Below are 15,540 nucleotides of genomic sequence, written 5' to 3' on the forward strand. Positions count from 1 at the left end.
CAACAGAATCACTGATTTTCTATATCGTTTTCTCTGTTTAGTTTAGGCGAGGATAACAATTAATATTGTCTACATTTCAGAACAAATTTCTTCTGCATACGTGTTCAGAAGTTTTCGTGTATTGTCTGTTTTGATATTTTACTTGTACACAGCTACTTTAGTACAAGTAATCTTGATGTACAGTTCTAAAGATGCATATCAAATGTACATCTGTAAAGCTGTATATAAACTGTATATCTCTTTAGCTGTATATTAACTGTACATCTGTAAAACTGTATATAAACTGTACATTTATAAAGCTGTATATAAACTGCAACAATGTACATTAACTACATTTTTTTTAAATCTGTGTAAGCTAAAAATATAGATTCTGCCACTGCATATTGTGTTAAACGAAATATATCCACAGTTTATATACAGCTTTACAGAGTTGCAGTTTATATACAGCTTTACATATGTATAGTTTATATTCAGCTTTACAGATGTATAGTTTATATACAGCTTTACAGCTGTACAGTTTATATACAGCTTTACAGATGTACAGTATATATACAGCTATAAAAATGCACATTTGATATGCATCTTTACAACTGTACATCAAGATTACTTGTACTAATGAAGTAGCTGTGTATGTTATTAAAATTAAGAAAAACAAATAACATAGAAGTCTAAGCTTTATTTTTAAATGATAAATAACTTCAGATTTTTAAATTAAACACAGTAAAGTACCAGTTCATATATCACGTTATTCAGATGATCTTTAAACGATCATCAAATATCTTAAAGTTTGATATGTACTTCAATTTCCAATCCAATCAGTAATTTCATTCGTGTGCTCACTTCACTTTCCATCTGCAAAGATACATGTTTATAACATAAACAACAAATAATGCATGAAACTTTTTTAAATGGATTTGTTCTAAGATATTGATGCTTCCTCCATGAAGTTTTCACAGAATATTTTTTTCATGATAGTTGTCATATTACACCATGACCCGATGAAGGTCAAATTTCACACGTACGCGGACAGTAGAGAAATGAGTTTAAGCTATAGAAACAGTGTATTTGTATAAGTGCAGATTACCTTTGATAAAAAGTTGTTTGACGGTTTTATCGGATTTTTAACGAGGTGGTCATAATGCATTTGTTTAGTGTATGTTTAATGCAATTCATAATACCAAACATTAATAATATTCTGCAATATTTAAGCAAATATTGCCATTTAAATTTTGGTGGTGTTTAAGCTTTGGCCGACTATATATATATATATCCAAAAACATATACTTGCATTTAGCCCGTTTAGCTGTCATTTGTTTTAAACAGTTCGTAAAAAAGACATAAACATTTATTTGGTAGGCTCCGATGAAACAATCAAGAGCATGTCTTACACTAGAGCAGACTCAGTGATTGATATATACTTGGGAGGTGGGGCTTATTCATCGATGAAATTGTATGATTTCGATTACCCAAATTTTTGGGTCATGCATTCCTAACATTTACATATCATTTACGTATATCGCTATATATCAACTGTAGTATTTGCTTCATTTGTTTTAATATTTTGCAGATGACGATATATCTGTAAGGACCAACTGTTAAAATAATATGTCTATGAAGAAATAACATAAATATTGTGTTGAACACTGAATTATTGAAGAGCGGGATATTTGAAAGTGTGCACCGATTTTTTTTTGAAGTTATTTAGAATAGACGGTAAAAATACTGCGGCCGTTCCATACATTTTAATTGTAAATTATTTAACTCATTATTTAAGGAGTAAATCGTGAACAAAACGTTGATAACGTCACGGTCAAATAACAAACGTATGTCTTTGAGCTGCTCAACAAAAAACTGTCAGCCTATCAGAAGACGCGTTTCATCCAATATTAAATTATTATTCAAGATACATGTAATTCTAATTTGTTTGTCTACCTGAATTACAACGTCCCATAACTTGTCGAATTATCTGTAATTAGTGTTGTAACGTCTCCACTTGATTTGTAACTGACCAGCGTATTGATACTATGTCTCGAATCTATAAAAAGGCAAGGCTTGGATAAAGTTGTTCAAATTGTCAAATTTTGAGTTAACTAATAAATAAGTAGTTAGATAATATACTTTACCGTGCATTGCTTTTATTAATTAATCATTTTTGTAAACTTGCTCGAAATACTCAAGTTATTTCGCAATCTAGACTTCATTTGATGAAATGCATCAAAAACATGTAGTTCGTTACTTTTTCCATAAATTGTCATCGCAGTATTAAGAATTTTCACTGGTAGTTAGCAATATAAACATTGCTATTTGTTATATAATATAGTGTGAAAGTTTGCATGAGAAAAGTGAGATGCTAGCTAAAAAAAACAACAACAAAACCCATTTGAATGCATGAATGTTGTTTTTGGATTGCTGTTCCATTGACGTGTACCCTAAGTAAATTTGCTTACAATATTATCTTTTTTAAACTTTCTTTTGGTTATAAAACGAAATTCGTTGAATATGGTGTATTTCAAGGCATTTCTGTTGTTTCTTATATTTATTGTTCGTTTATTGTTTTGCTTTTTTTTTTCTTATGTTAAGCTGTTACACCAATGACCTAATCAAGGATGAAGGGAGGTGGTATGGCACCAACATACTTCCGCTACATTCTTTATGTGCCTATCCCTAGTCAGGAGCATACCAATCAGTGGTTGTTGTTTGTTGCTGTATATCCTATTTGTTTGTCATTAATTATTTTGTACTTAAATCGGGCCGTTCATTTTCTACTTTTAATTGTTTAACATTTGTATCTGAATCTACCATATGGATGTATCTCATTGTTCAAGGGCGATTAGTGACCAATAGTTAGTAATTTCTGTGTTATTTGGTATCTTCTGGAATGTTATCACATTGGCAATCATAAATAAACTCACAAAAGTACACATCAGTGACACTCGAATCAAAAAATTTAAAGAGACCAAATTATGTGCGAAGTTGAAGAGCATTTTGGACCAAAAGTACCACATTTTTTTTAAATTACCAACATTGCCGCTTACCACTTTGTCCTAACATATGACCATAACCTCTGTACGGTGACGTGTCAGCAATCAAACTGTATCGCGTATCTTTACAGCTAAGCTTTCTGTGTAACTAAAAAAGAAAGTTCGATATAAACAATAATTCTGATTCAAATAAAGTATACGTATGCTCTATTCATATAACAATACGTATGTTCATAAGTGTGGTATCTTGTGGTCATAATTTTTCTATATTACTTGATTTATTTCACTTGACTAGGCATAGTTTAACGGCTCGCTTATTAAAGACAAGTCCATCTATAGACAGGAGTTTCGGGATAAACTCATCAATGAGGTTTCCAGTTATTCGTCCCATATCATACACTCGGTTCTTTTGTATATCCGTTGAGGGACACTGATAGGTGATTTGAAATCAATAATAATTATAACAGGAATCATCCTAATCGCATACATCTTCAAATAGACTATCCTTATTTAAATTGAAACGTGAGCTCCGCCAGATCAGTTGACATAACACTAGTAATACTCGTACTCATGCTTGTACTCAGAAATAAAACAATACGCATACTTGGTTTGATGTTTCGAGCAAACAATTTTTATCTGAGTTCTGAGTAAAGTTTCATGACTGAAAGGCCTTGACTGAAAGGCCTGTTATGTATATCAATAAGATATTATCACATATGTTTAAATTTATATCATTGAAAAAGTATAAAATTATGCCTTTAATTTGTTTTATCAAACGTTAGAGTCTGTGTATTAAATAACTTTGAATAAGGAATTAAATACCTATTTTTGAAAATATTTCAGATGATTGTTATTATACAAATCGGAAACGTATGACAGAATTAATAATTCTTTTTTAGTAAACAACAGAAAAAGTAAAATCACAAAACGGTTTATATAAATGTGAAAATAAATATTTTTACAATTTCAGTCAAAATATCTGAAGTCCTAAAATAAAATGGATGTGTCTGTTGTAACGGGTGAATGTGATACGGATATACTTTTAGAATATTCTACACATAATCCCTTAAAAAACGAACAACTTAGGGTACTTTCACACATAGTTTGGAAGTCCCTCTAGTACATTTTGAAAACAACTAAGTTATGATCCGAAATAAGTACTTACGAAATACCAAGGAGCAGACAGTAACCAACATGGTCCGAAAAACAACCACCATCTCGGACTACAGTCAAAACAATGCATATATGGTTTATAATTTGTTAATGTTATTCTACAGTTTTTTGTTTTAGTTGTTTGAAAATCATCACAACCGGAGAGAACTTCATTGTGCTGTAAATACCAGGCTTCTACTATATCTGATAGGTCAATCTGTGAAGAAGAAAGAAAAAACTAGTTAAAATTTAAGAAATAACCATACACGAAAATGTTGCCATACGTTACAACGAGATAGCAATCCAAAGCCAAAATACGAATTACAATGACGTCGCTTTCATGGTCCTGACAAATGTGAACTGTTGTAGTGATGGTTCTATCCTAATATGTTTACTTTCTTAAGTGTGTCGTTTTCTTTTTAGATTTGATGGCGCGACAATTAGATTTATGTTTATCTTTTTGTTGTTTCATATTTAGTGTCTTACATGAATAGAGGTATTTAACTGATCAATATTTGTTCACTGGACATGGTTATATCTGTTTTTGCCACTTTTCTGGACTTGCTATCTCTTACTGGGTTTAACCCTAAAATCTTAAGATGTATAGTGCATCTTTACCCGGTGATGTTAATCACATCGACCCCTTAGTGCGTTTTGGGCTCATGCGATTCATTACATATTGTGTTCGCTCTTAGGCTTTTCTTCAGGTAAATTCCGATTACTGTGGATTCATTTATTTTCGTTGATACCAATTTTCGTGGATTGATGAAAACTTGCATATTCGTAGATATGTAAATTCGTTGTTTTGGCAAATTATGCATACATTCCTTTAGAAAATCTGTATTTCGTTGATCATTTAAATTCGTGGTTCCTTTATCCCCACGAAATCCACGAAAATTGGTATCCAACGAATATTAATGAATCCACAGTATGACATTTTATTCGACAGAGATGTATCTATATTGGTAATTACATGATTATAGAGTAACTGACGTTGATAGATTATATTTTTAAAAGTAAGTCAAGGCCTTGCAATTTAAGAAACGAAAACAATTACAACGAAATCTTTAAAACAGAAGACATAAATGAATGATACGAATTTTACCAGTAACCTCTACACTGTAGTTCCATCCAGTGTCGATATTAATTCTGGCATCGGTGAACACTTTATCAAACTGGTTCTGGACTTTGGAATTCTTTGTGTTTATAATAACTGCATAGTCACCTGCAAAATGATAAAGACAAAATGGTGTGGAAACAAATTCTTATGAATAATCAAAATAGACTTCAATTCAGTTATGTTCAATAAAGAAGTATATGTAGTACATAAGGATACGATTGTACGCAATAATTTACAAGAACACGGGTCCAATAAATGCATCTTGCGTTGTTACGATACATCATCATAGGGACATATAAATAAGTATCAATTATAAAGTAGTTATTTTTAAAACACATTAGTTCCGTACAATAATCAGCTGCCATTCACAATATGCAGCTTTTGCGCCAAGCAGCATCTATCTAATATGAAGATAATCATTTATTTAATTGTTATATATTATGTTTTTTATTATAGAAACAGTATTGTTTTCCAACCCAAACATAATGACAATAACCGGGTCTTAGATGATAAGGCCGGGTCAAAATCAATGAGGCCGTACCTAGCGTATTTGACGCAACAATACTGGAATAAACAATTAGTTTTATAAAGAACTCAGCAAAGTCATTAAGGCAAATTGCAGACCGATAATTATAAAGATCATACATAAGACTTCACAGGAAATGGGATAATCAAACGTTTTAACCGAGGAACGAATATAGTAAAATGATATATAAGTACGGTGAACAGCTCTGTTACGTCGATAGCATTACAAGTTTTTTTTAAATCAAAGTACACGGTTATGTTTTGGTTCATTAACATTTCACATGCTTGTATTTTCTATCACTTTGATTTCCTTGCTAGAGAGTTCCTGCTTGTAACATGTACAAATAGTCTCAAGCGGGACATTCCCTTTTGAAAATTTTACGGAAACTTATCAAGAATTGGTTGACCGTTAGGGAATATATTTTTCAAAAATGAAGAATGATATGTTCCAATTGGTAACCACATTCTCGACTACATTTACCACATTGTTAATAACTGGGTCCGAATAAGGCTTTGACGGGTTTGTACTTAAAAGAGCATCACGACGTGTGAAACAGGACAAGCTTACCTTTCCAGAGCACCTGGGGTCAACCAAGGTTTTCAGAGGAGTTCGTATTACCCAGTTTTCATTTTGTTTTCTGTGTTGTGTATATGTTAAATGTATTATTGTTTGTCTTTTCTTCTGTTTCGATTTTAGCGTTGGCATTTTCAGTTTGTTTTCTACTTATGAATTTAAAGATCCGTTTTGTATCTTTCGCCTCTTTTGACTTCAAAAACGATAACATGTGTTTTGTTTACGTGGAATCCACAAAAAGTGAACTCAAACACAATTTGAATAATTCTTTGATCGACAAAATGATTGTTTCTAGACAAAAACATGCGGAACATGCCACAGAGATATTCCAACTCAAAGTCGAAGATAATTTGACAACTGAATGAAAAAGAACGAGAGAGAAAAAAGAAACAATCTACAAAACACAACACGGAAAACTGAAACCTGAACAACGCAAACTCCACCAAAGTCCAGAGTGATGTCAAGTGTTCCTAGTCAAATGTGATTTGTTTTTATTGATTGCGAGATATTGGCTGTTTTTGCTAAAAAAAAAATTGACTTCATGTCCCAATCAATAGAAAGACAATCACACAGGACTTCGGTGGGTTTGTGTTGGTCTGTTGTTTTGTTAGTTGTCTATGTTACTTTTTAGTCGTTTGTTGATGCACTGTTACATGAATTTGTTCATTTTTTAAAGTCAAATGGCACTATATGAATTCCCTGTCATTATTTTATGCTCATACAAATATCATAAAACTAACTACAATTATTTTTACTGTTTTAATGTATTAAAAAAAATAAACATTGGTGTTGAACATCACTACCATTTTGTGTAACTAAACACCTGTTACATTTTTGTTTGCCGATTTCCTAGATTTATTTACCGTTCACTGTTTCTCTAAAACCACATTAACGGCTGTATTCAGGATATACACTTTTTCAATTAGTATAAATTGACAGAGAAGATGCTACTTGTTGTCTATACTACATTACTAAAGTACGTCTGTATTTATAGTTCCATTAGATTTATTACGTTTAGTCATTTCCACATTTATACGGAGATATATTTATTATTCAATTACTTTGGTCTCTAAAAGGATTACTTCAAGTCTGCTTTTGTGTGATAATCACATATTCTCGTATGATAGAAATACGAATTATTTGCTATGTGGAAATAATTCATTATCCTTTGTTTATTCAACTGACAATCAAAATTTAATCTCTGCATGATTTATACATAGTCTATAACGTAAGTCCTAGGATAATTGGCAGCCCAAATTAAGTGGAAACATCTCGTCAATGAGAAAATCGTTTAATATTATGCTAGTATTAATAAACCCTTAAATAGAGATTAAACAAAATTTATCAAGTTTTGTATGCACTGGTTAATAAATGACAATATAAAAGCAATCAAGCTTCTATAACAAGCAATAATTAAATGAATTAAAGGTGACACGGTGTCAACGTCAATGAAACAGCAACCTAACAAAAAAAAAATACATATACAATTAGAGAAGACATATGTCTGTACAATATGTCAGGCTATACCTCATCCCAGTTCTCCTAAAGATGATATTAAAGAAACGAGAAACAATTAACGATCTGCCATCACCAGCCTTCTTTAAATAACGAAAACAAAACATTTAGATAAACAACAACTATTTAAGAGATTCCTGACTCCGGCACATGAAAATGCAGCTTTGAATTTCTTTAGGTTTATAACATAAAAGCTTTATTTATAATTGTAGACTGTATTAAAAGAGATCGATGCTAGTAAGATGATCAATAAAACGAAAGAAACTATCATTCATTATTTAGAATGCAATCATCACTGTGACTTTAAGATTTCAAATTGATGGTTATATTTCATAGGAGCTTAAAACATATAGTTTTCTTATCATATAATATCTATGGTTTTAAAGACAAGAGGGAGTATGTCGGTTTTAATCTTATCGAATTGCGATATTTGAAGACAAAAAAACATTATCTTTCGAGTCGCTTTACATGGAAAATAATCACATTGAAATAATTAAAAAAAACAACTATATTTTGATAAATTTTCGGATCACATAAGCTTACACTTGGGTCAAATAGAATACGATTAGATAAAAAAAGAAAATTTCACCAAAATCATTTTGAAGGCGGGTATAAAATATGTGACGAGATTGTAAATTTTAACATTAAAACGAAAACAATCCGAAAATAGTGTGATGTTTGGTATTTTTGTGATTTTACTTTTTGCAAAAATATTATTTTCTCGTTGTTGTCGCATGTATTTCATTTGATGAATGGCCAAATCAATTTTTAAAGTAAAGGTAATAAACATTTCAAATAAGATGCATAAAATCAGGCCAAGTCATTTCATGCTTGTTAACATCAAGATACCGTATGCTTAGGCAGTTATTAACTGGTTCTATAGACACTTTTGATCGTTATGTGCGTCCTCAAAATTGTATTCTTATAATTGACCGACTTTTAAAAAGTCGTAATTTTTTCGCTTAGTAAAAAAATTTCGAGCTCATAATGTATACTGGTATTTTTTCTTTATTTTCTTTACATAACCAAGATATATGTAACTATACTGCCGAACGATTATCTGGAATATAAATATTGTCAATTTATAATGTAGATATTTGGAGTGACAAAGCGAAACTCTATTAAAAGTTAGAGGCACCAGTAGATTACCGATGTTAAAATCTCATCAACTCAATCAGAAGATATAAATCAATGCTGAAACATCAACAGAGATACTCGCACGAAGCCTGACGGCGCAAGAATGGGTTCGTATACACGGTAAGCGTTTTCTGCAGCGCATTTATTAATCAAATAACAATTAGGAATAGGATAAGTGTAGTTAAATAAGCAGATTAGAAAATGATTTTGGTATCTGAAGATAGTGAAAATATGTTAAGAATGATTTCAGTTGGAGATATCGTATCGGTCAACAAATTAATACTTATAATGGCTGAAATTTGTTTTTAGTAATGATAATCGTATTCCTAAGGAGCACTCTTTATGACAGATATACACACATATTAATGAAGTCCGTAAAGTATCAACAGTCATTAGCGTAACGTATGAATAGTTATAAACCATCCAATGGACCGTTTTGTTTTAACTGTTTTCTTTCTGTTTTTTTTTTTAGAATTTTGACAATTGGAAAGTTGAAGTTCAAATTCTTCAATTTGTGTCAATATCGAGGGAAACACAAGATATGAAGCAGACCATTTTTCTTTCAGAAGTATTATTAATTACTGCACCGTATTCACTGGGATATGGCAGATGCAAGCATCCATTTAAATATTTATCATGTGAAGCCACTGTAAGAAGACAGTTATAAGTTGACAAGAGGGTGAGGGTACAGCTAGCACAGTTGGTCAAATGAAAGTAGAGACAAACATCTACCGAAATGGGAAAAAAATAAAGTGTTTTCAAAAAAACAATTAGACATCATAATGATGTAAAATGCAGAAAACTTTAAGCAACGACTATGACTACCTTTTTCGGAAAAAAGCAACTTATATATGCATATGTAATTTGTACGACGACAAATGTTGGACTGGTTATTTAAATCCGTCTTTTAGTGTGCATTGATTATTAATTTTTGTCTTATGCCTGCACCGCTTGCCAAATACATTTTGTGTTTACCCTTTTCTTTATATCTGATTTGCATTTTTAAAATTACATTTTAACCTAAAATGATTTCAACCGTAACACGATTGAATTGCTCATTTATGGAGAGCAGATCTAGAGATAAAAGGAACATAACAATTATTGTTTGAAAAGACACACATACATATGGAACACCAGAATTTATAACATTAATATATGATGTAATGTTTATATGGCTAGTATTGATTCACCAAATCTAGGAAAAAAAACTTCACAAAACATATGTATTCGCTTATCGCAAGTCATGAACCTCAAGCTCTTGGTAGTCTTGTGCATTTTTATATTCAAGTTAATTTTTGCGTGTTGGTGCCCATTATAATGAACTAATATATAACAAATATATAAATGTGAGTACAAAAGAGAATTTATCCTTACCGTTCTTAGAAGATAAAACCGACTATGTAAACACCAAACAACACATAAACCATTACAACATGAATGTAGCGTAGCTGTGGTAATTATTATATGTACCTTCCCATATGGTCACACTATCACTAGCGTATCTGCTGCCAACTTGTGTATGTATGAGAGTCACCCTTAAGATAATATATTTACTAAGCAGTAAACTACTAATGTCTTCTAAATCAGATTTTGTGGAAACTCTAAATACAGCACCATTTCTTTAAATATATAAGATAGAAGTTCATTATTAGATTTATATTCATGTATTAAATAAGTTAGAATTACTAAATCAATGATACATGTTCATATCACTATCTATACAAGTTGAACTGCAACTTAACTAACTATAATAATTTAAATAGTTTACAATTGATATGAACTTCGTATCACGTTTTTCTGCAGTAATTAGTATACGTTTTGAAGCAATAAAACAGATGACAGACATTAAAAAAACAAACAAAAACAAGCAAACAAACAAAATAACCAAATTGACCACAGTAAAACAGTCATAACAGACATTCTTATTATCCAACATTGCAATTTACCATGAATGGAAAATAGTTAATAAATAAAATTTATCATTTGAATAAACAAATATAGTAAAAAGCGAAGTTACCATTATGCATAAAGACAAATCTAAAACTAAGAAAAATGTTTCATATAGAGTCGGTGCCTAAATTATGTTTTAAATTTTGTACTTCTGTAGTCTAGTAGTGACATTTTTTTCAAGATTGAAGGTAAATTAAAATATTGTTACATTTTAATATTATTAATTTGCTTTAAAGCAAACACACTAAGATGTGATTGAAGTTGTTATCGTCCTTCCCTACGCCTATATCACCTTGCTCTGTCGCTCCGTAATTAGTTTATCAAGACCCCAAAACGAGACCAGCCATTATCAGCGACGTCGCAATGTGAGAGGAAAACCTACCAGCGACGTCACAATGCGAGAGGAGACGTTATCAAGTTTGCTTTTCGACAAGCGTAAAACTGTCTTAGGAAGAGAGAAAAGACCAGAAATATAGAACGATAATCAGATAATCACGTTTTCTACGTATAGATATCGTAAAATATCAGCCGCGAGCCACAATGTAAACCTTTTTGGCGAGTGAGCGCAGCGAACGAGCTAAAAATTTCACATTGTGTCCAGCGGCTGATATTTTACTATATCAATGTGTAGAAAACCCGATGATCTATGCTTATCACGAAATGCAATTTCCGTCATGCACTTTGAAATAATACCTTTTATTGATACAAAACTTCATAGAAGATGATATTTATAAACTAGCGTAAACAAAGTCAGGATAATAAGTTATTGAAATTGTGTATTTATGGTTTGTGTATTAATTCGGCAAATTGCAATAATTAGATATGCTTCAATGTATACAATTATAAAGCAGAAAGAAACCATGTTAGTAGGACGAAAGATGTTAGAAGGACAGTCAAACTCATAGATTGAAAATAAACTGACAACACCATGGCCAAAAATAAAAAGACAAACAGACAAATAATAATACCAAAGACTGTCCAATGTTTGGATTTGAGCGTTCCTGATGAGGGTTATTCAAATAAAGATCGTATTGTTATTCGTTTACTTTTCTACATTGGCTAAAGGTATAGGGGAGGGTTGAGATCTCATAAACATGTTTAACCCCGCCGCAATTTTGCGCCTGTCCCAGGTCAGGAGCATCTGGCCTTTGTTAGTCTTGTATGATTTTTAATTTTAGTTTCTTGTGTATAATTCGGAGTTAAGTATGACGTCCATTATCACTGTACTAGTATACATATTTTTAGGGGCCAGCTGAAGGACACCTACGTGTGCGGGAATTCTCGCTACATTGAAGACCCACTGGTGGCCTTCGACTGTTGTCTGCTCTATGGTCGGGTTGTTGTCGCTTTGATACATTCCCCATTTCCTTTCTCAATTTTATCGTTGATCAAATTCATTTTAGATATTGTTTTTTTGATTTATTTGCTTATGAAATGATGGCTTTCTCTTATAGTATATTTATAAAGAGTTATTTTTCTTAAAATGTTTAGTTGCGTGCTTTCTATATTTGTATACAAGAAAGATGAAATGTATTGACAGAATTATTGTAATATTTTCAAGTAACTTTTATATATATCTGGTACTTAAACGATGTTAGGTCAATACATATGACATCTTGTACAATTATGTTTTTGGTTGCTTTAAAAGAACATACCTACAAGCAAACAATTACATGTAATAATCCATAATCCTTTATTTCAAGCAGTAGATGTAGCCGAAATAACAATCATTTTGTAATTACTATTGATTTATGTGAAGAAAAGAAAAAATGAAATGTTGTAAATAATCCGCTATCAGTTCATATAAGTTCTTGTTCAATTATTATTCATTTTTCTCGTTTTCTGATATCTAATCTAAGATTATATCAAATCATATTATAAAAATAAGTCAGTGATATGAATTGTATGTTTCAAAATAATTTTTCGTTATATTTATAATCCGAGTATTGCTTTAAGTTTTTAAAAATATGTTGCATTAAGGTGTCTTCAATTGAACGCAATATGGTTTTATTCCGTATAAACCAAAAAACTTGTATGCGCATCAAAATGTAATCTACGTCATTTAATCTCTGGACGATACATGTTTTATTAGCAATTATATCACAAGACATTCTTCATTTATATGCATAGTTGTAAATATATGGGACAATGCACGAATGTGAAGCTGTACTAAAGCACATTATGTGCAGGATTCAGATTCATTATTTAACTGACAAATATTTAATTCGTAGTATTTCAAACTTATTAACATACCGGGCCTGCATATTGGAAACGAATGACTCGTATTTCGTCAAAATGATACTCATCAATGGCGCCCGCATTAGAATGGTTGAAAGGCAAATTAATACGAAGTTGAACAGCATTTAAAACAAAAATTTCAAACAAATATCATAATAAAATACCACTTTTAGTTTAAACATATTTTATTTGTTAAAGTACAAATTGGATAAGACACAAGTCAAACAGACTTATGAAGTCCTCTCCATTTAACATTTATAGCAATAAAATACAAAAATATATGTATGAGCATGCATGTATAGAATGGTATATCTATTTAGTAAATATATATATAAATATGGATCAAAAGACGGATAATTGAAGAAAAGAAAACAATAATAATACAGAAAAAAAATTAAAAAATAAAAATATATAAATCATTATTTAGAAAACAGAAACACAAAAAAAACAAAAAAAAACAAAAAAAAACAAATAATAATAATAAAAAAAAAACAAAAAACAAAAAAAACAAAAAACAAAAAAAAAAAACAAAAAAAAAAAAACGAAAAAATAAAAAGGACAAAAAAGGAGAAAAGAACTTTAGATGATGATGTGTGTGCAATCATGGTTTGCTACCTAGACAATTTGAAATCTTTCCGAACTTTTAATAAACTCAAAGACATTTTTGAAAATGGTTTGGTTTTGCTCTAGAGAAAGAAGACAACTACCCGAGGTAAGTAGTTCTATGTTAATTTTACAATCATTTGGAAGCCAGCGCAGACTTTCATACATTTATACCACTATGGAGACATAATGCGAGATTTCGAACTGTTCTGTTATATATGTCAACTTTTTCTAAACATTAATTTAAAGAATGTTAGCATTTCAGGTATATTTCATGTCAACAAAAATAGCCCAATTTTGGGCTAATGATACCTGTCGGGATGAAACTTTCACCAGCAGTGGCATAGACTCAGTGGTTATTAAAAATCATCAAAATACCAGGCTCATAATTTTGAACGTGCGACACAAAATTCGTCGTCATAAGACTCATCATGTGCATCACACCATAATTTATAAGAACTTGAAACACCAGTATAGTCAGATGATTTTTGATTTGAGAATAGTGTTCTATTTGCTATTGAAATATATTTAAGAACTTCTGGATCCGTGAAAGATGATATAATGTTTATCCTGTGGACGCATCCAGTTTGACGTTTGAAGTGTTTGTAAATGTTTTTTCTCATTGTTTGTACATTCAGGATGAATTTCTGCGTTTAAAACATCGATAGACAACTTTCTTGTCTTATTGTTTTGCCCAGTTGTCTATATTTGAAATAGAATATTAAGATTAAAAAACAAAACAAAACACATTATGAAGCCATGGTTGAAATATATTATATATTTTCGCTGTGTTTTCACGTAGTTTTAATTGATATGCTATTTTATATTAAATCTTGTGTCACATGTATGCATAAACAAATTTGCTGTTTATTAACGTCTCGAGCATAGCAGAATGGAATCATATTGTCGTGATTGTGATATGCGTGTTCTAAAATTTTAAAATCGTAGTCCTACTGTTCTGGAACCTTTTTTTGTTTTTTAAACATATTTAGAATATATTTTTTTTCTTTAGTTTCTAAGGACTTTGAATCTTGATTTCTGAAATACAATAATTACATCGAAATGCTGCAGTGTTAATGATCTTTCAGTTCTCCTACGTTGTCATGTTCTGCTGAAAGTCTATCTGCTATTTATTTAACACAACCAGGAAACATGGCTGGAAAATTGATATTCAGTTTCCTCGTTATTGTCCAAATAATTAACTTGTTCAACATTTACGATGTTTGAAATTAATGCATGGGTAAATAAAACTTTAAAATGCATGTAATTGATTAACTAATAGCACGAAAGTTTTGCTTGTTTATGCTAAAGTAACGTACTTATCTGATTTTATCCTGTGTTTTATGTCCGGTGTTTCTTTGGATAAATCTAGTCTACCGTCGCGATCACACCAGGCCCTAGTTGTATTGCACGTTAGGTAGTCACACCATGGAATTATTTCTATAGCATGTTCCATTCTGAAAATGAAGAGTTCTGTTTTCATGATAAGTTATGCAATATTAAATATACATTGATAATACGGATCGGCTGAGAACTTAACTTAGCAACAAACAAAGTGATAGAAACTTTCCAGTTGATATATTCAGTTCTAAGTAGCCACATTTCAACAGTGCGTGCATATGAATAATCTATCTTCAAGGGGTCAAATTGAAAAAAAAGACTTTCCTTTTGGAAGATCGTTTCAGTATTTCGTTGTGCAAAAGGACCATAAATAAGTGGTAAAATAATATCCATAGCCCCATCCC

At 31.0% G+C, this 15,540-nt stretch overlaps 1 protein-coding gene across 3 annotated transcripts in view; it reads right to left on the reverse strand.

Moving 5' to 3' along the window:
• Nucleotides 1-663: 663 nt before the first annotated feature.
• The window catches only part of LOC139523135 (uncharacterized), a 40,462-nt gene continuing 25,585 nt past the window's right edge, over nucleotides 664-15,540 (reverse strand). For all 3 annotated transcript variants that reach the window (XM_071316935.1, XM_071316938.1, XM_071316936.1), the window contains exons 2-8: nucleotides 15,115-15,252; nucleotides 10,475-10,623; nucleotides 5,246-5,358; nucleotides 4,147-4,350; nucleotides 3,036-3,129; nucleotides 1,933-2,035; nucleotides 664-852 (exon numbers count right to left, since the gene is read on the reverse strand). In XM_071316935.1, the coding sequence (XP_071173036.1) occupies nucleotides 1,938-2,035; nucleotides 3,036-3,129; nucleotides 4,147-4,350; nucleotides 5,246-5,358; nucleotides 10,475-10,623; nucleotides 15,115-15,251 (795 nt within the window). In that variant the 5' untranslated portion in view covers nucleotide 15,252 and the 3' untranslated portion in view covers nucleotides 664-852; nucleotides 1,933-1,937. The remainder of the gene's footprint in view (nucleotides 853-1,932; nucleotides 2,036-3,035; nucleotides 3,130-4,146; nucleotides 4,351-5,245; nucleotides 5,359-10,474; nucleotides 10,624-15,114; nucleotides 15,253-15,540) is intronic.

Source organism: Mytilus edulis, chromosome 5, assembly GCF_963676685.1.
Source record: "Mytilus edulis chromosome 5, xbMytEdul2.2, whole genome shotgun sequence".
Classification (NCBI taxonomy): domain Eukaryota; kingdom Metazoa; phylum Mollusca; class Bivalvia; order Mytilida; family Mytilidae; genus Mytilus; species Mytilus edulis.